Below are 12,194 nucleotides of genomic sequence, written 5' to 3' on the forward strand. Positions count from 1 at the left end.
ACAGTTCGGAGTAAATCAATCACTGGTTAGGAAGGTTAGGAAGACTTCAGAACCAAGCCCAGAAGGGATGGTAGGCTTTATATAACCAAAGACGACAGAAATTCCAGGGAGGAGACTACTATCTGCGCTAGCAGAGCAGTGGAGATGTGCTAAGTGTAGTTTTCCCAACATCTATTTACCAGATAGAGCATTACCCTGGAGAAGAGTTAAGTGAAAAGAATGGGTAGGAAACAGGAAAAGACTTTACTTTAAGGCTTTAATACCTTTAAACAGCTTTCTGCAATGCAGGGCTTCTTGCTGACTTTAACATGTCTACTTCAATGTCCACCTCAGAGAGAAGTACGGTATGCAGTCTTGTCCTGTCTTAGCCATATAACCTGTTTCTGTTTTGTTCAAGCACAAAGACACGCGGCCAAGTTTCACTTTTATCACTAATATTAGCAGCATTTTTGTCCTATTTTGTTGTAACTTGACTATTAAATTAATAGTAATAATGTCTCCAACAAGCAAAAGGCCCCTTTCATTATTATATTTAAGCCAAGTCTGAAACTCCAATTCTGAATTCACAGAGGCCAACTGTCATTTATCTGATTGTTCAGTATTTGCTACACTTTCCTTAGGGTATCACAAATATTCCACCTGGGAAATAAAATCCTAAAATGTTTTTTTCAACACTCCATTCTTTATTCGATTTGTAATAAATAACCCACTATGAGAACTATTTAAAGCTTATAGTACCATTAAAGTGTCTTTTTAATGCTTTTGAGAATTCTAAGTATTCTGAACTCAAGATTCAGCCCCAAGCTAAACATATTAGAAACAAATAACAAATCTACCACTGCAGCAGTGGAAGGTACTTAGTGCTCAGTAGGCCTCCCCAGCACGTTAACAATAAGAAATTATGACACCCCACTCAAAGTCAAATAACTATCAGGTACCAGAAAGCAAGCAAAGCCTTGGTCATCTGACTTCCCAGCCAGCTATCTTTTTAACACACAACACAGTGTATAAACATATTTTAATTGGGGGAACTTAAAAAGTCAATAGTGAATAATCGGACGTGTGCTAAAAGCCAGGGTAAATCAATTCCAAGCCTTTATTTCCTTCTACAAAAGAGGCAAGACAAACCAAGTGTAAAAGCTAGAGATTTATTGTTATTTTGTGAATAATAAATTGTCAAATTAGTTATGACACTACCCACACTGCACATGACTGGTCACCAGTACAAGAGCTTTTAACCAGACTGAGGCGTAAGGCAGAGAGAGCACAGACACGAATAACATTCGTAACAACTTCCTCTATTTATGCCTCTACCTTGACCTTCATACACGTTTTCCTCCTGGGTAAAGTGTCAGAACACTACACTGGCTGGTGGGTAACCTGGCCTCTTGACCTTTTTCAAACAGCAAGCAACTTACAGAAATAATGGAATTTGACTTGTCTTTCCCTTGATTTTATTTGTCTGAATTCATTTTAAGTTAATTTAACATTTTTTATTTCCTGTAACTGTACATGTGAGCATATAATGACCTAAGAGAATACTGAACCACAGTCAGCCAAATATGGTATTGACCCCAAAAGTTGTGTTTTAATTGGTCCTAAAAGGAATGTACGGCCCTAGCAGTTTCAGAGTCAGGCAAACAAAACTTCTTTGGGAAGGGAAGAAAATGGCTGTTAAACAGCCAAAAGTACTTACTCAACATTGTTAAAACGGCTCTGTTTTTCACCCCTGAATGATACCTCTTTACTACACTAGATGTACAGAAATCCTAACAGAATCTTGGTTGCCAGTATTATTTATGCTGGCCCAATCCAGGATAGATACCCACCCCACCCCACCCCACCCCCAAGTTCCCCTTCTCTGAGGCTCTGAAAAGCACAATATTTAACTATTTATTAATAGAACTACCAAAACACTTCAGAAACAAGTGGCTCACACATCATTTTAAATTCATATATTGCCTGTGCATGAGAAAACTGATAAACCCAAAAGATAGTTCTATTCTTATATGGTGATTAAAATAACTGAAACATCAAGACACTTTCAGTGAAAGCGACATGAATCTCAATTACAAATTTTAATACCTGTTAAGCTACCTATGGGAGAAGCTTAAAGTCCTAGGCAGATGCGCTTTGGGGTTATACTACAGTGCTCCTTCAGTCTGCACAAAGATGAAGGTAATTTACAGTCAATCTGTGAATGCTGAGACAATGTTACATTATGTTGTCTGTACAATTAAATGTCCTTAAAGAGATAACCAGAATCAGCTTTTCTACTGTATCTTCAACAAACTGGACTGGCACTTTTGCTCAGAGATGTTTATCAGAGATGCTGTAAGATGCTACACAATTAGGAAATACTCATTTTTAAAGCGTTTCCTCATCCTTACTTTTTTGGTTACAGGTGTTTTGCTCAGATAATCTATCACAGTATGTTTCTAGAAATGCAATCCCAAATGTGCATACTGTATTGTATACAAATAAAGCAAAAACTGTCAGTAGTATAAATCTTACAGCATTTTGCTTGCAAAAATACATGCCAAAGTCACAATAAGCAATACTACACCACAAATTATGGAGCGCAAATGATTTGCTTCTTTTTAATGCTTTTATTCTACATAAATTACTACCATAGGCTAATGTTTAAAAAGCAAATAAATTGGACAGATGCAGAACAAAAATCTGTTCACCCAACTATAAAAGGTGATGTTTTTAGAAATTACAATAAATGCAGAAGTGTTTGATGCATGCAGTAGCCTTAAATGAAAAAGCATTGATTCCCACAGTTAATTGAAAAATGAAACAAAACAAAACAAAAACACACACAGAGAAACCCACACATCTTACTGCACTCCACCTTAAAATGCATCATATTGGGTTTGTTTATAACAGCACAGAATTCCAAGAGTCAAAATGAAATAAAGCGGGCATTTTAAAGATTTAAGAGCCGTTATCAAAAATAAATTACATTTTTTAAAGATACAGAAATGCTATGATGGCTGGGAGCCCAGTAACCTTTCAATAGCCGCATTGATATCACCTCCTGTTGCTATTAGTGCTTGCAAGTTCGCTTCACGGTTCAAAAATCCCATTGCACTGAGCTGTTCCAGTTGTTGCTGAAATCTGACTTCTGGATTCTGTAGCTATTAAGAGAAAAAAAAAATTACTCAAGACTTTAAGGACAAGCAGTCCATGTCATATCTACATAACTTTATAAATTCTTCATTACTTTTTTGTAAGATATGCTGATCTACTAAGCTTTATTAAAAGCGCTGGCCTCCCTTGAAATGTATTCGAAGATGAAATGTATTCATATTTAAAAGTCCATTAGCACCTTATTTTGTTACTTTAAATAGTCTAATTTAAACAATCATGTTGAATAGATCATATAATTCTGCTTAAAATTATACACCTCAACCCTTAGGTATGTTTAAAAAGGTCATGAACATACAGGAAAATACAAAAATACGTATGAAAATAGTTTAGAATGAGATGATTTGTTTTTATAGTTATTGACCAACTAGGTAATTATAAAAGCCAATGTCCTCATGTATAAAACTCTGAAGTCCTAATGAGGCTTAGAATGTCGATTCAATTTCTGTATTGCCTAGTCAAGGCTTTAGAAAAGAATTTCAGTTTCAGGCCCACACACAGGCTATACTCCTGACAATTCAGTTGCCTCAAATCTTCCTTCAGAAATGAAGTAACACAACACTGAAATGATCCCTGAATCCTGGCCAATCGGATAACGGCAGGCCGATTGTTTGACCTATATAACAATTCTGTCCACTACCTAAAAATCTTTTTTTCTTAGTAATTCCATGATTCTTCACAACCAGAAGCTATCCTATCTGGAATACAAACACCTGTAAAATGATAAAAATGTGCCCTGTTCATTATATTTATATAAAACTTAAAATCAGAAAGCATTTTTACCATGAAAAAGTTTTGGGGAAACCTGTAACAGGTTTGAACTGGCTATCATCTTTGTACAATGGCAGATTCTTAATGTTCTTGCTTCTGCAAACACTGGCTTTACTAAGCACCCACATTTTGTAGCCATATTGGAGAGGTGTAAATATGTAACACAAGTTACCAGAGGAGGTAGCAGGGGGTGGCGTGACATAGCTAGAATTTTTCTTTTTTAAATCAAAATACAAAGATTAGATAGAATAAAGTTGTTCAGTAGATATTTGGGATAATCAAGTTTCTATTCCTCCGTGACAAACTTTCATGAAATATATTTCAAATAATTTTCAAACAGTGACTCCCGGAAAAAGCATTTTAAAAGGCAACTTACAAAAATAGTAAGACAAAAAGTTGTAGTATTTCTTCCCTATAACATTTCCTTTAGTGTCTAATATAGTACCAAAGTTAACAATTTTTATAATGATTGCTTTAGAATCACTGTCCTTAAGATTGTGCTTGCTTTTCATTATAGTCTAAACCCTAAAAGACTACTCTCCTTTTTTGGTGGGATACAGGGAAGATTTCTAAATTTTTAACATTAAGGAATGCAAAATGTGAACAAAAAATAACCATTACCTGAGGATTCACTCCAGCAAGAGCCTGTAGCATTTGTTGGATAAATTGCTGGTGTCCAGGTTCGGTGGTTCCTGCAGTGGGACTTGAGTTTTCACTGGGTGCAGAGCTAGACCCGTTAGTTCCTGAAGAGCCTCCAGTGTTTCCTAATGTTCCCAGGCCAGGAGTAAACCTACAGAAAGCACAAACTGGTAATAAATCCAAGCTCCTGCAAAACAAGAGGCCAGACTGGTGGTAAACCAGCTACATTTTAATGTAACATTAGTAAAGTTATCTTCTTAAAATGAATGTTTTTAACTTTGAAAACTGTCTTAAATACAATATCCAAAAAAAGGCAGAATGATATAAAGCCTGAAATTCTCGGAAAGAGAGTAACCGCTTTGCACTTTCATAGTCTTCCCCAAATAAGCTTACCCTGGGATGAGGCCAGGGGCTTCTGTCGCTAAGGTCTGTAAACCCTGCTGAATCTGTAACAAGGCCTGCATTGCTCTAGGGTTTGACATTGCCGATAACGTATCAGGATTCTGCATCTAAGGAAGAAAGAAAACCAGTGGTTACGAGGGAATTAAAATCAGTGAAGATAAAATTTACGTTTTCTTTCTGTCTGGAGAAAATCTAAAACCTTATTCCTAGACACTGGTAATCCATAACTCTTTCCCCAGATAAACACAAGAACCTCCTCCTGGACAACAAACCTAGCGTGCAAATTGTTACTTGACCTCCTCCAAAGTCCATCATGAAAGCCATTTTTCATAATGAAAGACAGTCAGGAGCTACTCTGGAAGCCACGACTGTTCCCATTCTCCAACAAGATAAAAAGTATTATTTCTAAAAGAATACCTTCAAATGCACAATTTATATAACACAGTAATATTGTCAAAGCCAAGTGTTACTCTGCTGCAGATACAACATTTTACAAGTAAGATGCACTCTAAAGGAAGAGTTCCAAACTTGAAGTTAATACCTGTGCCCAGAGTTCTGCTTCACTACTTCCAAGTATACACCACCTGACTGACCAAAAAAGACGCTTACATCATTTCACTCCATCAAGGACACTGAGTAACCTTGGCTAATGGTTTACAGGCCTGAGAATTTTTGCATATTTAAAAGCCCTAGAACTACCAGTTTCAAAACAACAAAACTGACTTCTCTTTTAGCATTTTTAAATAAAATACCATGGCAATATCGACTATTTGTTTTATAAGGAAACCTTCCACATATGAAAACACTGACAATTTTAATCTTGCTAATTCCGAGTTGGAGGAAATGAGATCTACTCCTTGGAAAATAAGCAATCTATTAATTTGGATGAATTAAAACACTACAAAGAAAACAAACGTGTAAAATAGGGCAGGATAGCTCTTTCCTGTTACTTGAGATCAGTTAAACCATAAAGAGCAACTTGACACAATGAAGCACTTCAAAAAGTTAGTAAAGTGAAAGGAAATGGTTTATGGTATTAACAAAGCAGCCAAAATCGTAAATCCTCAAAAGCAAAAACAAAATGGTCCTTTCCAGATTTTATGTTTAAGAAATGTAAGCAAAAGATCAGCAATGAAATGGGGCTCAGTTAAGATCAAGCTGAATTCTCTGCAAACTGACAGCATTATCAGACTATTCTGTTTTGCTATCAGCCAGAGAAGAGCAAGGAAAATGTTTATCATCACACTTTTTCAAGCAAATCATTACTGAAGATAGCTAGCATCTTTTCTTACTCACTTGTTGAAGGAAAGTTGGGAGCTGTTGTCTCATTTGTTCTTGAAGCTGAGGATTTCCAGCAAATAAGGGATTATTCAGCATCATCTATGGGGCAAGTGTTCAAACAATTTTAACTGGAAATATCTGAAAGAAGTAATGTACCTTAATAGTCTACTTTCCCCCAAGTGCCTAACCCTGGCACTTAAAAGGAAGGTAGAGCATGTATAAAAAAGGAGAAGGGAAGATACTGTCCACAGAGGGATCTCCCAAAAAAAAAAAAAATAAAAAAAAAAGAAGCATCTCCTCTCTCAATGAGAATGGTGATTATGATAATGACATGCAATATCCTAAAAAATAAAAGCAATAATTTTCTTAGACATTTCCTAGAGCAAAGGTATTTGCCCTTGAAAGAAAAGTGGGAATAACTGACATTCATGAGGATACATTTCTGCTACACTGACAGAATAAACATAAGCATCAATACATGAAACTATACATGGCTTGCTTAGACACCTCAACACACAAGTGGCAAAAACAGGAAAAATCCAGATCTGGAACCACTCTACCTGCCTACTACAAAACAGCTAACTATTAGGTCCAGAAAAATAACACCACAGAACAGCAACAAACTTGCCAGAGAAGGGAGCTGCTAGGTGACAATCCAGCCTAGGACTAGCACCAACAGATCTCTGGGGAAAGTATTAAAATGCGTGGAGACCTGAAAGATGTAAATCCATTTGCGAACACCAAGATTAGCCTTTGCATTTCACCTCACCACCACCAGAGATGAGAAAAGTGGCATGCCTCCTAACCTTCAAAAATAGGTGTTAGAATTAAAAAGTCATGGTCAATATTAACATGTCAGATACCCAAAAATATTACAATACACAATCAGCATAACCAGAAACTAGTAAATTCCCATAGCTTCAAAAAAGTCAAACTTTTTATCAGTTTTTCTAGATCAAGTGAAAAGTCAGCTAGCAATGATTTACTGATAGCCTATTTACTGGTCCAAAGTCTAGGGCGCTGGGGGTGGGGTAGGGTGATGACCCTTGCCCTCAAGTAGTTAACCAGATTTGAGAGTAATTACATGTAAACACTGAAGTACAGAGAATTTCTGCCTCCTTTAGTTTATTCAATGTTGCCAAGTGAATTATTTAGTTAGTATCAACAAAATAACTAAAGCAGGAGTAAGTCTCACAATTTTTATGGATATACAGTATTTATTTCAAAGTGATATAAATTAAGGAAATAATACCTACTTGAGATCAACCAATCTGCTTCTTTATTGGCTCCAGTCAAATACTTTTTATTAGCAATATATCAATTAAGTCATCACATTATCTTTCAGGATTCATGTCATTTGAAAAAACATGTCATATTAAACTTACTCTTCCTCAGAAAATCGTCTCTCATTTCTTTAGGCTATTTTCCTAACTTACTGTTTATATAACAATAGTTCTTACACTAAGACTTTTCTGAATATCTAAAAATCAAAATCAGAATAGGGAAACTACAACTTTAATCCATAACCTGAATACACTGCAAACATTTCTGAATTCTCTATAAGGACACTTGTATCTAGCCTTCTTTGTTGACATTTTGCTTTAGAGTGGAAAAAATTGTATAGCATTGCTCAAGTCACTTCATAATGTAAATTTGTTAGTTTAAAGGGCTGAGAATGTGCTTGTTAAAGTCAAAATTTTAAAGCAAGCCGCACATTCAACGCTAATTAATAACTGGTAAAATATACATTTAAAAACATACAAGTAGGATCACTCAACATACATATTTTCATACTTATTTTATATGAAAGTGCTGTAATCAGTAAGTTACATTTAATACTAATAACTCAGTCTGATAATTTTCATATGAATAAAACAATCGTTCATAAAATCTACCTACAATATGCAAAATTAAGAGTACACAAAAAATTCACCTAAAACCTTATTATTTCCAATTCCACAAATTTTAAGAGGGCAAAAGTTATTGTTGAGGATTTTAATTCAAAGGTATCAGCCATCTATCTACTTGAATAGCTACGGTTCCAGGCTTCAGAAGATAAAAACCATTTTGTTTGACATAATAAAGGGAATAACTTTAAAAGCTTTAAACATTTTAGAAATGGGAATAAACTATAAAAGAAACAATTTCAAATTCTTAACACTCTACAGGAACCATTTTTAATAAATAGCAAATATAGACTATAGATGATCAAGGCTTATTGACATTCTCCAATGTTTTCCAAACCAAAATGGATTTAAAGGGTACACATCAGAATCACCTACAGGCTTGTGGAGGGGCTGGGGTTGGGTTTGAGGTACAGGTGAGGGAGGGGGAGACCCCATGTAATACTAACATCTCTCAGGATTGGGCCAGAAGTGATCCTAAATGTTCAGTGAGGGCTGAGAATACACTCATTTTCTTAGTTATGGTCTCTTCAGAGACAAGTTGGCAAATGAATAAATTAATGTATGCTAACTGGGGCCAGAGGGACGTCTATAATGGAAAGAATAAGAACACCATTCCCACTAATCTCTCTCTGCTTTTAATAAACAATTTCAGGCTATTTTATAACTGCCATGTTGAGCATGACTATTACTCAGAATCAGTGCAATCTAATAAAATTATTTCAAGTATATTAACACTGTTCTTAATCACTTTCAAGATTTATGTTTTATTGAAGAATTTATCTTCAAGAGAGAGCAATCCAAAACTTTTGCATTCAACTCCTCAATCAACCTAAGTAGATACAAAGTAAACCTGCACTTGTTAAAAAAATTTTGTTATCATTAATCTACAATTACATGAAGAACATTATGTTTACTAGGCTCCCCTCTTCACCAAGTCCCCCCACCCACACTCCACTACAGTCACTGTCCATCAGGGTAGTAAGATGCTGTAGGATCACTACTTGTCTTCACTGTGTTGCACAGCCCTCCCCAAGGCCCCCCCACATGCTAATTATACATGCTAATCCTAATACCTCCGTTCTTTTTCCGCGCCCATATCCCTCCCTTCCCACCCATCCTCCCCAGTCCCTTTCCCTTTGGTAACTGTTAGTCCATTCTTGGGTTCTGTGCTTCTGCTGTTGTTTTGTTCCTTCAGTTTTTCTTTATTCTTTTTTTTAAATTTTATTTTGGTATCATTAATCTACAATTACATGAGGAACATTATGTTTACTAGGTTCCCCCATTCACCAAGTCCCCCCGACAACTCCCATTACAGTCACTGTCCATCAGCGTAGTGAGATGCTATAAAATCTCTACTTATCTTCTCTGTGTTGCACATCCCTCCCCATGCCCCCCACACACTATACATACTAATTGTAATGCCCCCTTTCTTTTTTTCCCACCCTTATCCCTCCCTTCCCATCTGTCCTCCCCAGTCCCTTTCCCTTTGGTAACTATTAGTCCATTCTTGGGTTCTGTGCTTCTGCTGATGTTTTGTTCCTTCAGTTTTCTTTTGTTCTTATACTCCACATATGAGTGAAATCATTTGATACTTGTTTTTCTCTACCTGGCTTATTTAACTGAGCATAATACCCTCTAGATCCATCCATGTCGTTGCAAATGGTAAAACCTGCACTTTTTTTTGCCAGTAAATAGAGGAGATGAAGCTGTTTTAATTATATATGAAGTATTAACTTACTGCAAAGAAACAAACTGTCCAAAAAATTGGTGATGCAGTTTACCTACTTTTCTAGTGCATTAAGGTAGCACACACAAATGTGCCAAAATCACAATTATCTGATTAGGCTATTTCAATTCACACTGCACGGTCCTTTTTCATACAATTACAAACTCACCTGTGCAGCAAGGTCAGGGTTCTGGCTTAGTGACTGCATCATGCTTCTCATGTATGGGGCAGACAACATATTTTGCATAAGTTGTGGGTTTTCAGTTATTTGTTGCAATAAGCTCTGCATTCCTGGTGTGTTGAACATGCTAGCTGAAAAGTTTGTTAAAAAAAAAAAAGACATTGTATGAAGGAAAAGATATGTTTTAAAAAGTCAACGTTAAAATACTGTGCACCGTTTTTGCAACTGCAGGTAAGCATACATATTACTTATCAATTGAACTAAGAATTTTAAAACAAGATTGCCAAAACTACATACCCAATGTAAACCAGAAAAGGAGGGCTTATGACTTTAAATATTCTGGTTGCATTTACAGTAAAATCACATCTAATGGAAAGGCTAGGTTCTAAAGTCAACTTAAGAAATAAAAACTAGGTATAGTCGAATTAACCACTGAAAAATCCCATGAAGTGAACTAGTCAGATAATTTTTCCTCCAGGATCACTGTTAGAATCACATTCAGCATTCAATATGCCCAAGAAAGGAAGCCTTCTCACTCAGGGAAGAAGTACTCAGGGAACCCACACTCAGTGAAACAGCAGGAACTTCTCACATTTTAGAGATGATACAGCCAACTAACAGGATGTCTAAAGCCAGATTACCTGGTTTCAAATCTAATTTTACCTAATATAATCATGTAACCATGGGCAAGTTATTTGGCTTCTTCACAGTTCAGTTCACATTCTGTAAAATGGGATAAAATAGCACCTACTTACTTCACAGAGTGATTGTGACAATTAAACTACTTAATGGGTAAAGGGCTTGTTACTATTATTTCTTGCTTTTTTCTTCCCCTTTCTTTTTTTTTCCTAAGAGCTATAGCTAAATTTATATGAATTCAACTTTCTTTGAAAGCTAATTTGTTCAGCATATATCCAGATTTTCATTGCTGACTAGATAATATTCAAACTCAAATATATTCTCAAACTCATCAATTATCTTTTTCATTTCCCTCTGCTCTTATTATATCTAGTGTAGTTTTATCGGGCTTACAATATTTGACTCTTACCATTTATTTTTCTAGTTTATTATACAATTCTCTTTTTTTGGTAATAATTTTTGTTTTTTCCGTTTTCTTATGTTTCAATTTAGTTTTTCCCACATTCTAGAGTCCAGGAATATTCTAAGACAGGGGCTGACAAACATACCTCGTAGGGCAAATATGACCCATGACCTGTTTTTGTACAGCCAACAAGCTACAATGGTTTTTACATTTTTAAACAGTTACAGAAGTACATATATTTTGTGAAATGTGAAAATACATAAAATTTAAACTTCTGTATCCATGAATAACATTTTATTGAAACAGTCGTGCCTACTCGTTGTTTATGGCTGCTTTTACACTACAAAGGCACAAATGAGTAGTTTCAAGAAAGGCTGTATGTGGCACTATCATACTGCTGCCCAGTGTACCACAAATCACTAATCACAGTGACTCACTTCTACTTTCTTCCACACGAATTACTGTAGCATTATTTTCTTTTTCTTTTTTTTACTACCTGTGCATATCAATCATGTCAGAAGAACAAGGGAGAACTGGACTTCAAATGTAGTGCTTTTAAGTCACACTAGAGTATGGATTATTTTATCAAATGAGATAGCAAAACTTTGTTTTTCTTATGTAATGACACTGAAAGAATACAAAATACTTTGGGCTCAACATTTATCAGTATTCTCAACTCATTGGAAAGCAATGGTCAGAAAAATACAAGATTTTAAATGCAGTACTTCATCACAGTCAAATTTCTTTACAAAAATGAAAAGTAACAATAAAGCTACAGCCAAAGTTAAGTTTCCAAGTGGCTTATTTGCCAAACAAGCAAACCAGTATACTAGGGTTGATTCATCAGCATGGTTAATTAAATCTTGATTGCAATGGCCAAATGTGCCCAGAACAAATAAACTTATTTAAGACTATTAGCCTTACAGGGAGAACAGTTTGTTAAAATAGTTAAGGACACTGGGCTCAATATCAATACTGAATTATAAAAACCAGGCAAATTATTTTGAGTGGTATTTCTTGGTTCTTGATGAGTTGACAGATGTTACTAATACTGCTCAGCTCGTTTGAGGAGTCAATGCCAAATCAGAAGTG

At 35.6% G+C, this 12,194-nt stretch overlaps 1 protein-coding gene across 2 annotated transcripts in view; it reads right to left on the minus strand.

Annotated features, from left to right (window-relative positions):
* Window positions 1-1,134: 1,134 nt before the first annotated feature.
* UBQLN1 (ubiquilin 1) overlaps window positions 1,135-12,194 on the minus strand; it is a 46,666-nt gene continuing 35,606 nt past the window's right edge. The window contains exons 7-11 of one of the 2 annotated variants that reach the window (XM_037023525.2): window positions 10,049-10,191; window positions 6,262-6,345; window positions 4,957-5,072; window positions 4,546-4,714; window positions 1,135-3,143 (exon numbers count right to left, since the gene is read on the minus strand). In XM_037023525.2, coding sequence (XP_036879420.2) covers window positions 2,991-3,143; window positions 4,546-4,714; window positions 4,957-5,072; window positions 6,262-6,345; window positions 10,049-10,191 — 665 coding nt within the window. In that variant the 3' untranslated portion in view covers window positions 1,135-2,990. The remainder of the gene's footprint in view (window positions 3,144-4,545; window positions 4,715-4,956; window positions 5,073-6,261; window positions 6,346-10,048; window positions 10,192-12,194) is intronic. The other variant, XM_073228709.1, reaches the window with a different exon arrangement.

The sequence above is a fragment of the Manis javanica genome, chromosome 2 (assembly GCF_040802235.1).
Source record: "Manis javanica isolate MJ-LG chromosome 2, MJ_LKY, whole genome shotgun sequence".
In the NCBI taxonomy this organism is placed as follows: domain Eukaryota; kingdom Metazoa; phylum Chordata; class Mammalia; order Pholidota; family Manidae; genus Manis; species Manis javanica.